This window comes from Podarcis cretensis, assembly GCF_951804945.1.
Source record: "Podarcis cretensis genome assembly, chromosome: 9".
Taxonomy (NCBI): Eukaryota; Metazoa; Chordata; class Lepidosauria; order Squamata; family Lacertidae; genus Podarcis; species Podarcis cretensis.
The window spans coordinates 36,338,250-36,358,562 of record NC_137178.1 but is presented as its reverse complement, the minus strand read 5'-3'; the positions used below and the strand labels follow the sequence as shown (position 1 = coordinate 36,358,562).

Here is a 20,313-nt window from a genome sequence, read left to right as displayed (position 1 = left end):
TTGCTTCTGAGATGTGAATTTTGGCCTGTGTGTTTACTGGCTTGGTTTCATATTAGTAGGGATTATGTGGTGGTGGTGGAGGGAGCAGTGAGCCCAAAACATTTACTGGTAAGTGTGAAAGGAGGGAAGAAAATTGGGTGGTTTGGAGGCAGACTGGAACAGAATCAGTACAGCCGTAATACCCAGTTCATAACGTGAGTAGGAGGCATCAGTGGAAAACTGCTGCAGAATAATTTTAATAAATTTTAAACATAAGAGACAACTATTTCAAGATACCAAGGACCATTTGAGGAGGTTTCTGGTGTTTCCCATTCTTCTGTGTTTTTCCAGCAACACTTGACCACACAAGCAGCATTCGTTACAACCTGTGAAGGGAAATCATTTTGGGAGTGCAATGTATTTTTGTTGAAAGTACCTATGTACTATAGCAGACATGTCCAACCCATCAACCCTGATCGATCAGTCAATCACGGGCTTGATCTGGGTTGATCGCGGGCCCAAGGCAGCCGGAGCACAGCACGCTCAGTAGCCAGAAAGACAAGGGCTCCAAAGCAGGCATGAAAGAGCTCTGCAGCCCAGCCAGTTTGAGGGGGGAGAGAGATGTGCTGGGGAGGTGGGGTAGGAGGAGCCGGGTCTCTGACAGGGGAAGGTGGGATCAGGACCAGCAACAGCATCGCCTGCACAGGGGTGGAGGAAGGCAGGGGGAGAAGACCGGATCGGCATCAGGATCGTCTTGAGTGGCTCTCTTTGACTGGGGGGGGGGCGTGTAGGGGGGAAGGGGGAGAAATCAGGAACTGCATCGCCCGCCCACCCTGCACCCATCCCTGGGTGGTAGATCACTGCCAGTTTTTATACTGGATCGTAGATCACACCCTACTTGTTGGACATGCCTGTACTAAGTCTCACTGAAAATGCTACTTGCCATCTCCCTTTCCAAATGTGCTGAATCCAGCAGCTGCCCTTCTGGCATAAGGGATATGTATCTATGCTGGGAGTGCTATATGAGAAAACAAAAAGCCAATCTAACAATATTTTGCAACTTTTTGTGGATGTATGTACGAAACCCACCTTGCACTGCATCAACTTTGGTGCAAGGTTTTCTACAAGCACTGGTGCCATTCCCAATGTAAGTGAGGGAAGGGGGCGAATTGCAGAGTTAATAGTGACTATTTCAGCAAGCTACAGCAGAGCGAAAGGCAGAGCCCACTCGCCTGTAATTTGGTTCCTTCCCTGTTTCCAGTCAAACTGGCCACTTTTAAGACTGGGAGCCTGAGTTTCCTTGTTTTCTTCCCAGCCCGCTTGTAAGTCTGCCAGCAGGGGATATTAACAATACTTTAGTGGCTTTTCAGCAGTTTAGTAGGCCTGGACAATCCTACCTTTAACAGGGAAAATAATTTAGTTTTCTTGGCTTTTGCAAATTTAATTGAAGACATTCAACAATCCATGGTTCAGAACTACACAGACAAACTTGAACTAAGTGGAGAATTCTCTTCCCATGAAACTAAGCAATACATTAGGGCAGTATTTTTACTAATGGAGTCTCCCTCGAAGGGTTGCCCCCTTTTTGTAAGTAACTCACTGTTCACTATGCAGTTTATGTCTTGGGTTTTTTTACTGTTGGGCAAAGAGAATACACATCATAACAATTCTTTGACACCATTGCTAGAGTCAGTTCAGCAAAATCCCAAATAGATTTTAATTTCCTGTTTTAAAATCAAATGCACACAGGCCAAGACCCTTTCTTTTCTGGCTAACAGCCTTACGCAGATGTTAGGCAGCATCAAACCTGCTTATTAGATGTATATCTTATTTTAAAAGTACCTCTTAAACATGTATGGTCTTTCCAGTGTCTTCAATACTCCATGTTAGCACTATGGATTCCATGAAATTACTTGGAAGTCAAGATGTAAGCCCCGAAGTTGTTACTACTGACAGTGTAATGGGCTAAAGATTTTGTGTTAGCTGTGGTGGTTTGTTAACAACACAATCCAAAGGTGATTTTACCTTGGTGGAAAGGGACCTGCTGGCTCAAAATTGGGGTCTTAAGTTGGTAGCCAGGATCCCCAAACAAAATCTGTTTCCTGCCTTGCAACAGTAAAAGTACTTTCCACACAGGCAAAGCCACCCCTGGACGCAGTCCAAAATCTTCAGCTGTAATTGGCTCAACTGCCCATCTGTGTCACAGGGCCTCTGGTCGCCATTCCGACTCCTGCACTAATTCGAAGGGTTGCTATGCAACGTTGACAAAGTTACTTGGGTCACAGACGGAGTACGAAAAGGAAGTTGTTCAAGAGAATGAGGGGAAAGTAAGAGACAGGCACCTGAAAGGAGGAAAAAGGGGAACCTGGCATTGAACATGGGTGGGAAAAGACCTTAGGTTGGGCAGACGAGCCACAGTCCTTCATGCATGGAGAAGAGAAGACTTCTCATTTCCTACCTACTTTTGAGGGCTGTCTTCCCACTTGGTAACCTGGCATTAAGAGGAAACAGCTTTGTCTCTGTTCGCATTCCCTCCCATAAGACCTTCAGGGTTTCAAAAGGGATTAAGGTTTACAGCTGCTATTGTGGCTTTGCCAGCTTTGGTGATTGTGGGTTGACAGCACATTCCTAAGCATATTAAGTATAAGGCAGATTCTCCTGAGTTCAACATGACATGGGGACTAAGAGCAGATTGAGGTCTCTCAATTCTGGTTGGGACTGTGTTAGCCTAGGGAATTATTGCTGCCCATAATGTTCTGCAAATAAACTTCTTCCCAAACAACTTCACTGTGAAGCAGAGAGGAAATTGGCACTTTCTCCCCTGAATAGGGCAGCTTCAACACAGCAAAGGTTGCAAGCTCAATAGCGCTTCTAAGGTTGACCAGTCTTGCCTCAATTTACTCAGGAATGAGACATAATCCAGGGCAAGTTCAGGAATATTTTAATTAGCTAACACCAGTGCTATAGTCCTTTACATGTTCAAAATGTAACAGGTCCTACACTACCAAAGTTTGGTCATTCAGCACATCTTTAATTGCAATATTGAAAAAACACCCTATCGTGTGTGATACCCTTTTGGCCCACTTGTTTCAAATACAGAATAACCATGCTACAATGAGGGCAACTGCTCTAGCAAAGGTCTTCAAATAAAGATCTGCATTTGTTACAGAATCAGTCCTCCAAACCAGGGGACGGTGAAAACATAAAGCATGCCTCAAATTTAAGTAGCCATGTTTTTTGTTGGTTTGTTTGTTTTTTCTTCTAATATCACAGCAAGGTGTTTAATGACAAAAGTGTCTTTCGACGAGAGTTGAAAATAAAACCATTAGTTCTCCGTTCATAAATAACCACCTCCCTGAAGTCATCAGAAGCCCATTTTAAAAGGCCACTGCATAAACACAGTACATCTTTTTAAATATAAAAAAACCAACCACACACCCACACATCCAGCTACTTGCACCTATTTATAAAAGCCTGTCGGGATCTTCATTAAATGTGAAGTCACATACTAAAGACAGGTGGTCTGAGGGGTAAGTGAAAGACGGTAGCCTGTTGGGTCCAATTTGCTCCTCAGTCAGGAGACTGAGAGCAGCATTCACGTTTAAGGCATGTTGTGAGTACCAGATGTAATCGAGGGTGTGCCTGCACTCTCCAGAGGGTCGGATCTTCCACGTCGTATAGGGAGGTTCTGACAGTCCGTCTGCACTCAGCAGCTTGTAAGCGCTGTTTAGGTTCAGGCTAGAATTTGAGAATTCCTTGTACACCTCTTCGGTGGGCTCCGCGTTGAAATCGCCACAGACGATGAGAGGGACCTCTGCCTCCCGGGTGATCCTCTTCAGGTTCTCCAGAAGATCGGCCCCTTGCGCAGACCTAAATCTTTCCCAGCCATTGCGAGCTTTCAGGTGAGTAACAGCAGTGCAGAACAGTTTGCCGGTTTCGTTACATTTCAGAACCTGAGCAATGGCGACTTGGTTGGTTTTCAGCTTCATGGCGGTCAGCCTGATGTTGGTGCTGTTGACGAGAGTGAACCTGTCCTTGAGGAAGAATAAGGCACAGCCGTCTGGCCCGTTGTTACATTCCACGTCTAAACATGGAGACCACGGTTTAGGGAAGAAAGTACATTGGTAGCCCAGTCGGCTGAGCAGAGGCTGGAAGGTGTCAAAGTAGTGGTCCACTTCCTGTAGGCACAAGATGTCTGGCTGATATGCCAGGATCTCTTCTAGAATGAGGCATTTCCTTTCTTCCCACCTCAGGGCTTCCATCGGGCACTGAATAAAGCTGTCCTTGCCTTCTCCAAGAGCTGGAAGGAAAACAATAAATCCATAGCATTATTTTCCCTTCCAAAACACACTTATGGGAAAACAAGTAGCCTATTCCATTAGTTAGAAAAGCGTTGCAATGTAAGCCCACAAAAGTTGGAAATTATTTTTTACTAGCCAGCTAAGAGACTAGAAGCAGTTTAAGCATGTGATGAGATGTGTGTCTAAAGAGCAACTCAAGCTTCTAAAATACCCAGTACTCCTAAAGGTTTTCAACCTCCTGTTTTCTTTCTGCCACGAAATCATTCAAGGGACCTTACAAAAACAGAGCAAATACACACCCACCCACCCACACCCAAGGCTGTGTCTACCACATACTTATTTTTTAAAAATAAAATGGGTCAGAGTTCTGTAGCTTGCAAATGATGCAAGGTAAGTAAACTTACATGCTGCTCATTTTACAGAGCTACTTTTGATGCCCCCAGTTCTCCCCATGATTATGTATAGAGATAGAAACCCTGCCCTTTTGAACCCTTCCTCAGCAGACGCTGCCCATAGTTTTTCAAGTTTCAAAAACATTATATAAGCTGATGCTGTTTAGATGCCACAGTCCAAGGTCAATACACCAGATTTTCCATGTTTTCTCTGCATGGATCACCTCGATTTTTGCCCATTATACTCTAGGAGAGCGATCAACTGTCTTCTGTCTGTATTTTCCCAACCACAACCACATTTGGACTCTACAATGACTCAAGAATCAGGGTTTATACCTTGTGCAAGGATGTTCCACTGCATGACCCTAATAGGTCGGTGGCTTCTGGAAAAGCTGGTCCTCAGGTTCACAAAGTCCCTCTGGAACCGGGCAGGACGTTTCTGAAGAACCATCTGGCATTCTTCAAGCAGATCCTTGGGATCAATGGGATCCAAGAAGTCAGGATCCGTTTGTTCCAAGTATTCCTGGTGTTTGGAGACAGCACCAGTACTCAGAGTCTTTGCAAGAGCACTATATAGCCTGCTGGTACTGTTGCCCATGGAATAAACTGAAAACGAAGCAAAGAAGAGGCAAATTGATCAATAAACGCCCATCCCTGATTAGCTAACACAGAGCAAGGTTTTCTGCACATAAATCAAAGCAAATTAATTCACCACTGCACTTCCCTCCACAATGCAATATATGTGACCCAAGAACCAGTACAGGACCAGAAGGTTCATATCTCCATGCCACCATGAAGCTCACTGGGTGGCCTTGGACCTGTCCCCATCTTTTAGCTTAATCTACATCTCAGTGTTGTTGAAAGGATAAAACAGGCAGAAAATCCTTGGCCCAGCTGCTCCCCTTGCCCCACAGTTCCCATCATGTGATGGGGAGAGCAAGGACAAATCCATTGGCACAGCCCCTCTCTTCTCCTGTAGATGATTGAGAACCCTGACTCCACCCCCGCTGCTGCAGACGGGCCCCAAAATGGGGTGGTTTTTGTTTTTTTGCAGGAATGACAAGGGGGCATGCAGGAGGGCCAGAGCCAAGGGGCTCATCCCAGTTCCCCACCTCCTACAATGGGCAACTGGGCCAGATGGAGAGGGTATAAATAATAAAATTATTATTTGGGGTGGGGAGCAGAGAGCAACTGAACAGGGCTTTTGTGACTACCTAGGGATGCTGCCCCCCCCAATTTTTTTCTTTGTTCAAGGTTTCTGAAGCCCAATTATGAGTAGCTCTGAACAGTGGCGTAGTGCGGGTTGTCAGCACCCGGGTCAAGGCAAGTAATTTGCGCCCCCTAACCCGTGGATTTTAGCACGCCCCCAGCGCGCCCCCCCAGATGTTGCGCCTGGTGCGGCCGGCCCCCCCTGCACCCCCCACGCTACGTCACTGGCTCTGAAACTGCTTCTACTTTTACACCACAAGTTATTTCTGTGGTTACTATGTAGTTCAAAGTTTAACACATCAAACGGAAAATAAAATTCAGGCAAGCTTTTATATAAGCATAATGTTAATCCCGTTGGGTTGCTTCACAAACACACCCTGATTCAAAAGGCTTCCCACTCTTTTACGTAACTAGAGATGCGATGTATTGGGGTTTTTAAGGCACACCAAAACAAAGAAATCCAGAACAGGTGTTGCAGAGCGGCAGAGGCAGATATTAAGTTCAGTTCAGTAAGTTTATTGTGCTAGCCGAAGGCCATAACGAAAGCACAGAAACACAAACAATTTCAAATGCAAGATATAAAGCAAGGCATCTACTAAATCAAATAGAAGCATCAATTTCTAGTGGTACTGTAACCAGAGAGATTCCACCACCACACCGTGTATTTCAGATTTAGATTTCTCAATCCCACTTACAGTTCACGGCTATTTTCTCCTATTCCTTCCTCCTAATCTTCCTTGCTGCCAACACAAAAACGGCCACTTTTATGAGTCACTAACATGTTGGAGTCACTCAGTAATCATAAGATTGCTCTGCTGAGTTCTATGGGACTTACTCCCTGGTAAGTGAGCACAGGGTTGCCGCTTGACTTCCCCCCATAATATCAAAAGATGCAAGCAATTTTGGAATTTTCTTCTTGCATATTAACAGCACAGCCTTGAATTAAAATCACGCTAAGTCATAGGGGCCTCAAACAAAGGTTTTAGAAAGCAACTCCTTGGGTCAGCATATAAGGGGCAAAATAACAAATAATGAATAACACCTTCTACTTGCAACTGCCTGCATATACACCGTCTAGCAGTTATTAAGACACTAGCTACAGACATGGAAACCTTCATGTAAGATATATTTTTCTCCCAGTCCTGGCATGCCTTCATTTTCCAGAGTAACTTGAGCAGGTGATTCTTAATGCTTCCCTCAAGGGTAGATCTCATTGTTAAAAAGCCACGAAGAGCGTATTAACTTTACAACAAGGTCAAGAACAGATAAAGGAGTGCCCCACTCCCCTCACCAAGCTAAATGTGTGCCGTTCCCCCCTCTTTAAAACTTGTAAACCTCAGCTCACAATTTTAGGGGTTTTAAACTTTATATCTCACAATCTGCCCAAGTCACAAGAAACTGCTAGTTTCCTCTTCTCTCTCTCTCCTTCTCTGTGTTCTTTTTACTCAAATCCAAAAATGACTTTATTGCATTGCTGGGTTTTTCTGCCAGACTGCATAATGCAACTGCTTATGCTAGAAATAGCAAGCGACCCCAAAGTGTGGCAAAACAAACATAGAAGAGCAGGCACTTCTCAGTAAACTGTCTGGTTCCTTACGTAATCGCCTGTGCTTGCCAGGTTTCGCAATGCCGGACTTGACTTCCCACCACCACAGGAAGGCCAAATCGGTCACGAATGTCCTGTGCTGACCATTGCTGCATCATTGATATTTCGCAAACAGAGAGACAAAAGCTGTGACTACTACTGCCTTTCATTGTTACCCACTAAGGAAAAGGGGAGGGAGAGGGAAAGAGGAAAGGATGCCTCTGGAAGAAAAGAAATTTGCCTAACAGGACGTTTTTTTACCAATTAAGGCTGTGCAGGAAGGTTAAGAGCTCTGACTTTCAAAGACAAGTTTAGTTAAGGGGGGGCCGGAAGTGTGAACCAAGCGATCGGAGTTACTGCACAAAAAGCACTACAGCATACTAACACTGCATACTAGCAATGCATTTTAAATTTGTTATCTGAAAACAAGTTAGTTTCGTTTACTTGATTTCTCAGCAACATCATTTCAATTCTGAGAATAAGTGTGTAAGATTGCTCTGCTGAGTTCTATGGGACTTACTCCCTGGTAAGTGAGCACAGGGTTGCCGCTTGACTTCCCCCCATAATATCAAAAGATGCAAGCAATTTTGGAATTTTCTTCTTGCATATTAACAGCACAGCCTTGAATTAAAATCACGCTAAGTCATAGGGGCCTCAAATCGCAATCACAGCACCCTTCGAATAGGAAAGGCAAATCTCGCTGCCGATTTATAACCATATTTCCGAAGACATGACCAAGCTGATTCCTTTGTTACTCTATTCCTGTCCCAACAGTTGCTAGACAAAGGTTAAAACTATGTGAAGTAGAAATGCAAACGAACATCCACACAAACTCGTAAACACTTCGAGGGTTTCTAGAGTTCTGTTAGTCTCAAGCACTAGGCTTTGCAATACATCTCTAATGAAAACACAATATTGAACGAGGCCGTTAATCTTGCATACACACCTGAAAAGCCGGAAGAATGCATCAACGTGCGGAATAAACAACTCTAATGGTGAATGTCGCACAGAACAGCCAGCCTCTGACGTCATGTGAGCAGTCTCTCTTTCTGTTAACCTTGCCCTCTGGCGACACCTAGTGGCCCCTTACAAAATTGCGTCCGATGGAACTTCCATTGTCACAATTAACCCCTAGCAATTCTAGAAAAGACGAGATTTTGAAAATCTGCTCTTGCACGGCAAGTCAACGCCGCTGCATGCTGAAGCGCTGGTCATGAGACCAAAGGAGGCTACCCCGTGGTAGCTTAGCTGCATTCAGCTCTTGTGTCAATGCAAAGTGGTTGGTTGTTTTTTTTTGGGGGGGGTGAACGCTATTTTCGTTCCCTCGCCCACTCAATAATCCACCAGGAGATTGAAAAGTGTCGCCTGTGAAGAGAAAAAAACAGACAGGCTGCACTTCACACTGGCCTCCTTGACAGGAAATGCACAGCTCCTGCTTGCTGTTTGCACCGTGCAACTGAGATGCCCCTGATTTATATAACAAGACAAGCACTCCTGCCCGTTAACGCCTTAGCAGTTCCCTTACGCAACCACTTTCTAGCATGCCTTTAGTGAGTAAGCAGATTTTCTATCATTATTGCCCTTTCAACTAAATTCCAGAAAGTTCACTGGCTCTTGCATGAGATGGTGCTTTATAGACTAATGAGAACATGTTAAAACTTTAGCAACACACCTAGGCTTGGAATGTGCACTCTGGAGAGGGAATTGCTGGTTCACAGCACAACTCCAGACACATCTACTCAGAAGCAAGCCCCACTCAGTTCAAGGGGCCCCAGGAAAGTCGGTACAGAGTCCCAGCATTTTAATGTCTTCAACTTTTCAAATATGAGATGGCACTTTTGCCCTGGCTTTGACCTACTTTGGCAGTGTGTGTGTGTGTGTGTGTGTGGCCTTCTCTCTCCTCTGCATTTCTCCATCTTCCTTCCTTCCAGTCCTACACAGGAAGCTGCCTTTCAGTCAGATCATTGGTCCATCTAGCTCAGAATTACCTGCACTGACTGGCAGAAGTCCTACCTGCAAGAGATTGAACCCAGAACCTTCTGCACGCAAAGCAGATAGTCCACTGCTGAGCTACCAGTCCTTCCCCAAAGTTACAAAGCTCCTTCACTTCTATTTTTATACACCCGCCACAAAATGACCCAAAACATAGCAGTGACCCACTCTGGGAAAGTGGAGAAGCCCCTTGTGGGTCCCAACTCAAGAGCTGAAGACAAGTGACCTAAATGGCGGGCTGCTTTTTTCTGATCAGGGAAAGTAATGAAGGAACTTTGAGGACCTATTGGAGTTCCCTAGAAGCCAAGACTATACATAGCATTCCATACAGCAGGTATTATCTCCAGTTAGGGTCTCTTTATTTAACTTGGCCTTGTTGGTTCCCAATGCCAGTCGTTACAAGTTCTGATTTATTTGGTCTACTGATTGCACTTGGATTTTAATTTTATTGCATTTGTGCTGTAATGTTTTATACTGCAGTTTATATTGCTACTGCAATGCTGCCTGGAGAAGCTTTCAAGACAGGCAGTATATAAAATATTCAATCAGTAAAGAGACAGTATGTGCATAGTACTATCCCAGCTTGTTTGCATTGCTGGAGTAACCCAGAAAGGTATAAACTACTTACTACCCTGGGTGCCTGGAATGGGTTGTTCCCGAAGTACAGTGGTACCTCGTGTTAAGTACTTAATTCGTTCCGGAGGTCCGTTCTTAACCTGAAACTGTTCTTAACCTGAAGCACCACTTTAGCTAATGGGGCCTCCTGCTGCTGCCGTGCTGCTGGAGCCCGATTTCTGTTCTTATCCTGAAGCAAAGTTATTAACCCGAGGTACTATTTCTGGGTTAGCGGAGTCTGTAACCTGAAGCATATGTAACCCGAGGTACCACTGTACATTGCAAAGCAAATGACAACAGAAAAAACAACCAATACTGTAGTTCTGAAACATCTTGTGCGTGTTGCCTGGACATTCTCATCTGTGCTTCTCCCTCATTATCTTTTGCCTGCCTCCTTCCCTTTGTGCAGAGTCCGTAGTTAATATACACATTTTCTGGCAGCAACAGTCCAAAGAGGATCTTTGGAGCAACAACACACACAGGATTGCACACAGTAGCACAACTGTCATTCCTCCCCTCCTCAGACCAAGATTTTGCTTTTGTTACTGCAGGTAACAGAATCATGCTGAATCACCCTGAGTTGCTGCAATATCTTGGGGGTGTTTTTCTCCCATTTGGTGTAGCCACACAACCTGCAACCAGAATCCAATCCCTTTTCTGCAAATCATGGTGCTCAGCTCAATCATACAAATGGACACAAATCTGACATAAGAAATGGCAATATTCAAAAGCCAGGGGTGTGTGTGGGGGAGGGGCGTTTCAACCTCCTAGGACAATCTTCATGCGACCTATGAGTTGCCTTCCTGGGTCAAATGAACTTTAAAGGAAGACTCCAATGTCTAACTGCTTAATTACTACTTTAAGAGGGTCTGTGGAATCACTTGTAGACTGGACTGGGGCAAAGGATTTGTAGGAAATTGTGTGTGCAAATTAGCTAACCAACGCCAGGGGTGCTTGAGTTAACCACTGTACTGCAAATCACCATTAATTAAAAAATTATCACCACCTGTACTTCTGTGCATTTTGTTTTTCTCTTGACATTGCTGTTTGTATTTCCCTCCTCCCCAAACCATATATACCTGTAACGTAGGGCAAAGTTTGAGCATCTGGTGGAGAAATTGGACTGAAGTCCACAAAAGCTTGCCAGCCTTTAAGGGGGCTAACATGGCTTCTCCCCTGGAAATAAACTGCTTGGGAAATGCTGCTGCATTGCAACACAGCACGGCTGCAGCAGCAGCTTCCCTCAGTAAGCAAAGCACAGCGATCTTCCTAAGAACATGCAAGTTGCCCTGATAGGAGTAGATTCCACATAGCTTGCTATCTGCTCTTCGTTTTGACATTATTATTACCACTTGCTTTGTTACAACTCGAGATCTGGGTAGCCACAGTTATGAGGGGAACCTAGGAAATGAAAAAATCCACAACCGAGCTACTTCTATCTAACCTTGAGGCAAAAGAATTGGCCAGGCAAGTTGTGTAATCATGGCTATATCAGCTACAGCAAGTCAATCAATAATGCTGATGTAACGACAGTAGATTTCGCACAGAATGCCAACCTCGACAGATCGACCCAGCACTCCTGCGCCCACACCGGCCACTTGACACATTGTGTTTAACACTGCAATCCTAAAAGCATGGTTGCTCGTAAGTAAATACAGCTGAGCCCCTAGTAAGTGGGCCTAGGCTGGCAACCTAAGTCATACCTATAATATGCTATGTATATAAACACACACACAAACCTCAAGTTGCAATCAGTTCAACAGCATTTCCGGATAAGGGTGCAACACTAAACCTGAACATGCTGGTCCCAAGCATCATGGATTGCCAGGGGGTGACAGAATGTCCCAAGGATGGGCTTGCCCTCCTAATGAACATTGGACCATAAGGAGATTCTCTAAAACAGGCATAGGCAAACTCAGCCCTCCAGATGTTTTGGGACTAGTAAAGGTAAAGGTACCCCTGCCCGTACGGGCCAGTCTTGACAGACTCTGGGGTTGTGCGCCCATCTCACTCAAGAGGCCAGGGGCCAGCGCTGTCCGGAGACACTTCCGGGTCACGTGGCCAGCGTGACATTGCTGCTCTGGCGAGCCAGAGCCGTACACGGAAACGCCGTTTACCTTCCCGCTGGTAAGCGGTCCCTATTTATCTACTTGCACCCGGGGTACTTTCGAACTGCTAGGTTGGCAGGCGCTGGGACCGAGCAGCGGGAGCGCACCCCGCCGCGGGGATTCGAACCGCCGACCTTTCAATCGGCAAGCCCTAGGCGCTGAGGCTTTTACCCACAGCGCCACCCGCGTCCCATAATCCCTAGCTACAACTCCCATAATCCCTAGCTAACATTACCATTACATTACAACTCCCATAATCCCTAGCTAACATTACCAGTGGTCAGGGATGATGGGAGTTGTAGTCCCAAAACATCCGGAGGGCCGAGTTTGCCTATGCCTGATTTAAAACCCTGGAACCAATCAGGACTCTCTCTGTTTTGTGGATCTTACTGGGCCCAATTGGATCCCAGCCTTACAACAATTTGGCTGGATGCAGTATCTTAAACCTAAGAGCATTCCTTAAGTCATACTCAAGAGTAGACCCAATTAAAAAATGGACATGAGTTCATCGTGGCTAACTGATTTCAGTGAGTCTGTTCCAAGTACATTTTCGTCACATACCACTCCCGTGTGTGTTTTTAAGAAACAAAAAGCAAATCCATTGCTTCCTGTCTGAAATTGAAATGCTGTATTGCACTTTTGTCTCATCCTCTCCCCCTCACATGCTTTCACAATGAGCAACTCATGTTCCACGAAACCAAATCACAAAACCTCTGCAGATTTCAAAGGGCTTCATGGGTTTTGAGCGTGAAGATAATAAATGTAGGGAAATGTTAGGATGTTGACGTATCTCTAAAACACCTCTTGGTTAGTCCGAGGACCAGACAACATCCTCTTGTACAAGGTCAGGCTATTCATTTGGACCATTGATTCCAGCATTGTCTACAGAGATCACAGCATCTCAGGCAGACCACCTTTCTCATCACTGCCAGATACTTTAAAAACTTGGTATGCTAAAGACTGAACCTGTGATCTTCTGCTTGCAGAACATGTACCTTATCACTGAGATATGGCCATGGCCATAGTGATCTGAGGATTTATAACAGAGGGAAATAAGGAAGGAAGATAAGAAACATAGGCTGATCCACAGTTCTCAAACTAAGGTAGTTCAAATGGATATAGGCAGGACTCCTCTGCAGTTACGTAAATGGCACTATGATTGCAGCTTTACTGCAGATTTTTCAACCCTCTTCTCTTACATCATTTGTGAGAAAAAGTGGCAAATTCATCAGGGGAAAAAACCTTCCTTGCCAGCAATGTGGGTGAGAAAATGAAAAGAAGCCTTAGCTCCAAATAGCTAGGTTTTCTCAAGTATGACTCAACTTCGGGGGAGGGGGGACAACAACTAAGAAACTTTCCAAACCTAAGTTACAAAAGAGGCAGACTTCGATAAAAATGATGAAAAACTGCATACATGGATTCAGGGCACTCCTCTTTTTCTGAGAATGTTAGTGGCCAAAATGTGGGTCCATTTTAACATTACAAAGACCCACATTTCAGCAACGGACTGAAGTGACAGCCCACAAGCAGATGTTATGCTCTTTGCCAAAAGGGTCCCTAAATTCTCGAGGGTGACCCTGAGTAACTTCTCGATGGAGGTACAGTAAGCCCACAACCGACACCCATTTAACTTGTGTGCATTCACCTTCGTTTGTGTGGCAAAGGAAAAATAAAAAACAGAAAGGGGCAGGATTCTGGGGGAAATGATTCTGGCAATCCCACCCGCCATTGAACCCAATGGGTTTTGACTATATGCGATTCTGGCTGCAGGGGCGATCCCTGGAACATAATCCCTGCGTAAGTTGTGGGCTTACTGTACACAGAACACAACTTTCTGAGGATCACAAGTTGAAAGAATGCTGTTGCCCTTGAGTCCTACTTGAAAGCTTCCCATTGGCATCTGGCTGGCCAATGCTAGAACCAGCATACAGGATCAGATGGGCCTTTGGCTGAATTCAGCAATGATCTTCCTATATTAGATGCATTCTCAGTGAATGATTGAGGTACCCTAAGAAGCTTACCAACACCTAGACCCAAGCAGGTTAAAGAGAACCCAAGATCTTTCTGCTTAGGTTGAATGTTACTGGCTTAGCTGGCATTAAAGGTAAAAGGTAAAGGTACCCCTGCCCGTACAGGCCAGTCTTGACAGACTCTGGGGTTGTGCGCCCATCTCACTTAAGAGGCCAGGGGCCAGCGCTGTCCGGAGACACTTCCGGGTCACGTGGCCAGCGTGACATCGCTGCTCTGGCCAGAGCCAGAGCCGCACACGGAAACGCCGTTTACCTTCCCGCTGGTAAGCGGTCCCTATTTATCTACTTGCACCCGGAGGTGCTTTCGAACTGCTAGGTTGGCAGGCGCTGGGACCGAGCAGCGGGAGCGCACCCCGCTGCAGGGATTCGAACCGCCGACCTTTCGATCGGCAAGCCCTAGGCGCTGAGGCTTTAACCCACAGCGCCACCTAGCTGGCATTAGTTAGCACTAAAAGGTGGGGGAATCTTCTGAATTGCAAATGGAGGCTGCAATCGTATACACACTGATCCACAATGAACTTAATAGGGCTTATTTCTGTGCAGACACGCATGCAGAGGACTGCATCGAAAGCCTTTTAAAAAGGTTCCATTGATGGTTATGAGATTTTTCAGAGTTCAAGGCTAGGGTTTCCCAACCTGGTGGCCTCCAGATATTGTTGAACTCCAACTACCATCATCCCTGACCAACTGGGGATGATGGAAACTGTAGTCCAAAACACTGGCAGAGGAAGAGGAGTGCGGGGGGAGCCCACCGCCCTCGGCAGCACAATCCCGACGGGGTGCCATCGCGGCTGCCCCCCCCCGCCCACACTGGGTGCCAAACCCTTACGGGTGGGGCACCCCGCCCGCAGGACATGAGCCACGCCCCTACAGTGTGCCCCGCCCCCAGGACGCACACCAGTCCCGCCACCGCCTGCTATCTGCCCCCCGGTGCTGGAGCATGAAGCTCCGCCACTGGTCCAAAATAGGGAATGCTGAGCTAGATGAATTGTAGGCCAACAACAGCTGCGGTGATGGAAACAGGAGCATCTCCTGTGCTTGCGTACACTTTGCCCCATCCAAGATATCCTAATGTACATTGGACTGTCCCTGTAGGCAGATTACTATTACTATCAGACAAACTATTTCTTGCTCAGCTTTCATGTAGACCATCTGATAGGCTGATGAGCTAAGAAACAGTAGTAAGGGAAGTGAAAGGTAGATACTTGTTGTGAAGCAGATTTTCAAGCAGTCTCGGTTCATCGTAATTTATATAGTGCAATTGTGGAATGCTCCTGCTCTCACTCCTCAATTTAAATACCAAGAATGCCAATAAGAACCTAAGAGCAGTCCTGCTGAGTCAAACCAAAGGCCCATCTTAAATCTAGTAGAAAAACCAGACACCTCTAGGAAGGAAATTCACAAGCAGGACATGATGCCAAGACACATAAGAACATTAGAAGAGCCTGCAGGATCAGGCCATTGGCCTATCTAGTCAGTGGCCAACTAGATGCTTATGGGAAGTCCACCAACAGGATTTAAGTGCAACAGCACTCTCCCCTTCTGTGGTTTCCAGCACACTGCCTCTGGAAGTGCAGGTAGAACATGGCTTTATCCTCCATGAATTTGTCTAGTCCTTTAAAAAAATCCATACAAGCTGGCAGGCCATCATTGCCTCCTGTGGGAAGGAGTTTCATAGTTTTAACTATGTGCTGTGAGAAGTACTTTCTGCTGTCTGTCCTGAATCTTCCAACATTCAGCTGCATTGGATGTTCTAGTGTTATCTATGAGAGAGTAAAATTCCTCTGTCCACTTTCTCTGCCCCCTCATGTGTAATTTGATACACCTTCATCATGCCTCTTCTTACTCGCCTTATCTCTAAACTGAAGAGCCACAGGCGCTGTAAACTTTCACCATAGGGGAAGTTGCTCCACCCCCTCAAACATTTTGGTTGACCTTTTCTGATCCTGTTCCATCTCTGCATTTTTATCAAATACTTTTAACAACCCGTAGTGAGCAGTGGCTTTCAAGTCAAGACGAATTTCAGTTCCTTAAAACCATTAATCATTGTGCACATGGAAAGGGTGACGACACACTGTGCACAAATGACCTGGCAAACTACAGCAGAGGGGAACACGTCTTGAAAATGTTCTCCGAAGCATCACATTACATTTTACAACCCAGATGTGCACCTACACTCAGGTATGGCACCGTATATTTCCTCAGCATCTTTTTGAAAATGAAACAAAAATATTTTCTGCGGGGAAGGAGATAAAGAGCAGGATACGGCATACTGCTTTTCCCTGGGCACAAATAATGATTAATAGGAACTCTGGCATAGTTAGAGGGGAAATATGCAAAAAGCACTCCTTGAAATCCCCAAGCAGCACATGCTTTTCTCAGAGTAGAGGTAACTTGGAGAATTAATCAAGGATGCGAAAACTTATCTCAACAAGGTGGTAAAACTGAGAGTGCTGCCTACAGGGTATGTAATATATGCCTGGCATAAGATCCCATTCACTGACTTTCTGGAAGAAGCAGCTTTTAATGAATCAGCTGCCAGTTTAAGGCTGTCTTGAGTTCATTTACTTAATAAACAAGGCTGACCGTTGGCTCTTCATTAATAATATACTTTTAAAATAAATCAGAAGCCTTCTATCTAGCATGTGTCCAGCCTTCAACCAAGACAAAAGCAGAGCAAAATGTACTCTGGATAATCCTTTTTTATTTTAAGAAACCACCCCAGAGCTTAGCATAGTGGAAAGCGTGGTAGACCGTGGGCTCCACAGATCTGGTTTGGAAAACTCACTTCAAGCTATCCATGGGTAAAACGGAACTGCGACCTACCTCACAAGGCTACTGTAAGGATTAATAAGATACAGACAAACGATGATGCCACTTAGAGGTAATGGCCCACACGCCCCCACTACGCAGGAGACGAACCCGTTAGACTACCTGTACCCCTTTAGCAACCACCTCTCGACCGATCAGCCCCCACCCCGCATCTTTATGAGAACGTCCGAAACCCAGCGTTCCATCCATGGAACGTTCGGCGCCCCCGAGGGTTCCAGGCACTCACCTGCTTGGGAATTCGCAGCCCCCGAGCTTACAGCCGCAGAGCAGCCGTAGTGCGGGGCGGCGGTGACGGCGGCGGAAGATGCAAGGATGGCAGGCGGGGAGAGGGCTCTCTTAACTGGAGCCGGAGACCGGAGCAGCAGCGTCGAGGTGGTGGCGGAGCAAGGCGCGCAGCAGAGGTTGGAGAGGGCCGAGCACAGGGACCGAGCGGGGCTCTGATACATAATAACGCTGCCCTCGGGGAACCGGGCGAGGACAACCAGAGAACCGGGGAAACGAGCCCCCTGGAGAGAATGAGGTCACAAGCTCAAGCGGAGCTGCCGCGCAGCCTTACGGAGACGGAGGAACAGGCGCGCACGAGCACTCACACACCCCCTCGGGGAACGAGGAGCAGCAGGGGAATCCCAGCAGGGCGGCAGCTCACACCAGCCTCCTCAGCACAAGCACGCGGACGCCGCTCACTGCCGCAGACGGGAACTCAAGCCGGCACAAGGCAAGGCTCACGCCTTCAGCCGGCACTGACGCAACGGGCAGCTCCAAAGCGCAAAAGAGGGGGGGAGAGAGCGCGGGAAGCTCAAGCCTCCTGCCCGCAGAAGCGTAGCTCTTCCTCCCGTGTTCACTTCAAGAGACGAGGTCGACGCTTGTGGAAGCCGGTGTAAGAAACGCCGGCAGAGGGACTCTGGAGCCTAGGCCGGGCTGAGTTGACTGTACGAGCTCCCCCCGCGCACTGCATGGTATGCCCCAGTTGTGCGTCTCTCCCTCCCTCGCCCGCCGCGCCAGGGTTCCCAGCAAGCGGTTTCTCTTTGCTGACGTCACCACGGACGTCACTTCGCGAGCGGGGGCAGGGGGCGTTGGCGGGAGCCGCCTCCGAGTCAACTGCGTTGCTGCGGCTGGAACAGGGGCGGCCTCGTCGCAGCGATGCCCCCGCCCTTGTCTCCTGGTTCTTTTCACGCCTCGCTCCCCCGCTTTCCTGGGCGGGGGGGGGGGGGGCAGCGCTTGTCAGAGCAGGTTACAAGACTAGGCCGAAGAAGAGCCCTGTGGGGTCCTCCGGCTTAAAAGTCCCAGCCGGCGCGGCGTCCTGCTTGTCTTTTTTAAAAAAATAATATTTATTAGCCGTTTAAAGATTACAAAAGAAAAGAAAAAGAATTAAACAATACAATACAAAAACAAAACAAAAACACCCCACAACCCAAACCCTAAAACATTAAATCAACCAAACAAAACAAAAACAATTAAAAACACATCCAATAATTTCGATATCATAACTTTCATTCACTTGTTTCAGCGACCTCCTCACACCTCCCTTTTTGTATTCCACTTCAATTAACTGTTTCAGCAATTCCTTTCCATCTTCCTCTGTTTTCTGTCCTGTAATTTATCTTAACATATTCTAACCTTATTTTTTCCCTTTAATACATTTACAATCTGTACCTAATTCCTTATAACATTTCTGCTAAAGCCATATAACTTCATTCCATCATTTTCTAACATTCATTAATTTTACAATATTTCTGTAAATAATCTTTAAACTTTTCCCAGTCTTTTTCCACCGACTCTTCTCCCTGGTCTCGGATTCTGCCAGTCATTTCCGCCAGTTCCATATAGTCCATCAACTTCATCTGCCATTCTTCCCGGGTGGGTAAATCTTGTGTCTTCCAATACTTCACGATGAATATTCTTGCTGCTGCTGTTGCATACATAAAGAAAGTTCTGTCCTTCTTTGGCACCAATTGGCTGACCATGCCCAGGAGAAAGGCCTCTGGTTTCTTCAGGAAGGTATATTTGAATACCTTTTTCATTATAAATCATCTCCCAGAATGTCTTAATCCTTGGGCATGTCCACCAAAGGTGAAAGAATGTACCTTCAATCTCATTACATTTCCAACATTTATTTTCGAGCAAATGGTAAATTTTTGCAAGCTTGACTGGTGTCATGTACCACCTATAAATCATTTTCATTAAGTTTTCTCTTAGGGCATTACATACCGTAAATTTCATACCTGTGGTCCATAACTGTTCCCAGTCAGCCATCATAATGTTATGTCCAACATCTTGTGCCCATTTAATCATAGCAGATTTCACCGTTTCATCCTGAGTGTTCCATTTCAACAGCAAGTTATACATTCTTGACAAATTCTTAATTTTGGGATCTAACAATTCTGTTTCCATTTTTGATTTTTCCACCTGGAAGCCAACTTTTTTGTCCAAATTATATGCCTCCATTATTTCGTAATAATGGAGCCAATCTCGCACTTTGTTTTTTAATTTTTCAAAGCTCTGCAGTTTTACTCTGTCTCCATCTTGTTCCAAGATTTCCCAATATTTCGGCCATTTGGCCTCCATATTGAGTTTTTTTCTGGGCCTTTGCTTCCATTGGTGACAACCATCTTGGGGTTTTATTTTCTAACAAGTCCTTATATCTTATCCAAACATTAAACAGTGCTTTTCTAGCAATATGGTTTTTAAACGCTTTATGTGCTTTTACCTTATCATACCTCAAATATGCATGCCAACCAAATACATTGTTAAAACCTTCTAAATCCAGCACATCAGTGTTTTCAAGAAGCAGCCATTCTTTCAGCCAGCAAAAAGCAGCTGATTCATAGTAAAGTTTAAAGTCTGGCAGGGCAAATCCACCTCTTTCTTTAGCATCAGTTAATATCTTAAATTTTATTCGAGGCTTCTTGCCCTGCCAGACAAATCTGGAAATATCTCTCTGCCACTTCTTGAAGCAATCCATCTTGTCTATAATTTGCAATGTTTGAAACAAGAACAACATCCTTGGCAATACATTCATTTTTATCGCAGCAATTCGACCTAGCAATGATAGCATCAAATTTGACCATATTTCTAAGTCCTTTTCCACTTCAATCCAACATTTTTCATAATTATCCTTAAACAGGTTCACATTCTTGGCAGTCATGTTAACCCCTAAATATTTCACTTTCTTGACCAATGTTAATCCTGTCTCCTCCTGGAACTTCTCTCTCTCATTCACAGTTAAATTTTTCTCTAAGACCTTAGTTTTCATTTTATTCAACTTGAAGT

General features: G+C 45.7%; 1 protein-coding gene and 1 long non-coding RNA gene across 4 annotated transcripts in view; both read right to left on the bottom strand.

Annotated features, from left to right (window-relative positions):
• The window catches only part of LOC307223524, a 285,323-nt gene that overhangs the window by 11,883 nt on the left and 253,127 nt on the right, over positions 1 to 20,313 (bottom strand). The window lies entirely within an intron of this gene.
• On the bottom strand, positions 2,904 to 17,754 carry NOCT (nocturnin). 3 transcript variants are annotated; one of them, XM_079990116.1, is made up of 3 exons: positions 17,270 to 17,754; positions 5,009 to 5,278; positions 2,904 to 4,279 (listed from the first exon to the last, which is right to left on the bottom strand). In XM_079990116.1, the coding sequence occupies exons 1-3, from the start codon at positions 17,487 to 17,489 to the stop codon at positions 3,444 to 3,446; spliced, it is 1,326 nt and encodes a 441-aa protein (XP_079846242.1). In that variant the 5' UTR covers positions 17,490 to 17,754; the 3' UTR covers positions 2,904 to 3,443. The 3 variants fall into 3 exon arrangements, with proteins under 3 accessions (XP_079846242.1, XP_079846244.1, XP_079846243.1); XM_079990118.1 differs by lacking the exon at positions 17,270 to 17,754 and adding an exon at positions 17,038 to 17,160; XM_079990117.1 differs by lacking the exon at positions 17,270 to 17,754 and adding an exon at positions 8,413 to 8,592.

What these genes read in the sequence shown, in the direction of transcription:
- NOCT (XM_079990116.1), bottom strand. Translation starts at nt 17,489, where the DNA reads ATGTATCAGAGCCCCGCTCGGTCCCTGTGCTCGGCCCTCTCCAACCTC. An exon ending in GGCTGCGAATTCCCAAGCAG is followed by an intron (nt 5,279 to 17,269) that starts GTGAGTGCCTGG and finishes CTTCGTTTTCAG; the next exon opens with TTTATTCCATGGGCAACAGT. An exon ending in GTGGAACATCCTTGCACAAG is followed by an intron (nt 4,280 to 5,008) that starts GTATAAACCCTG and finishes TTTTCCTTCCAG; the next exon opens with CTCTTGGAGAAGGCAAGGAC.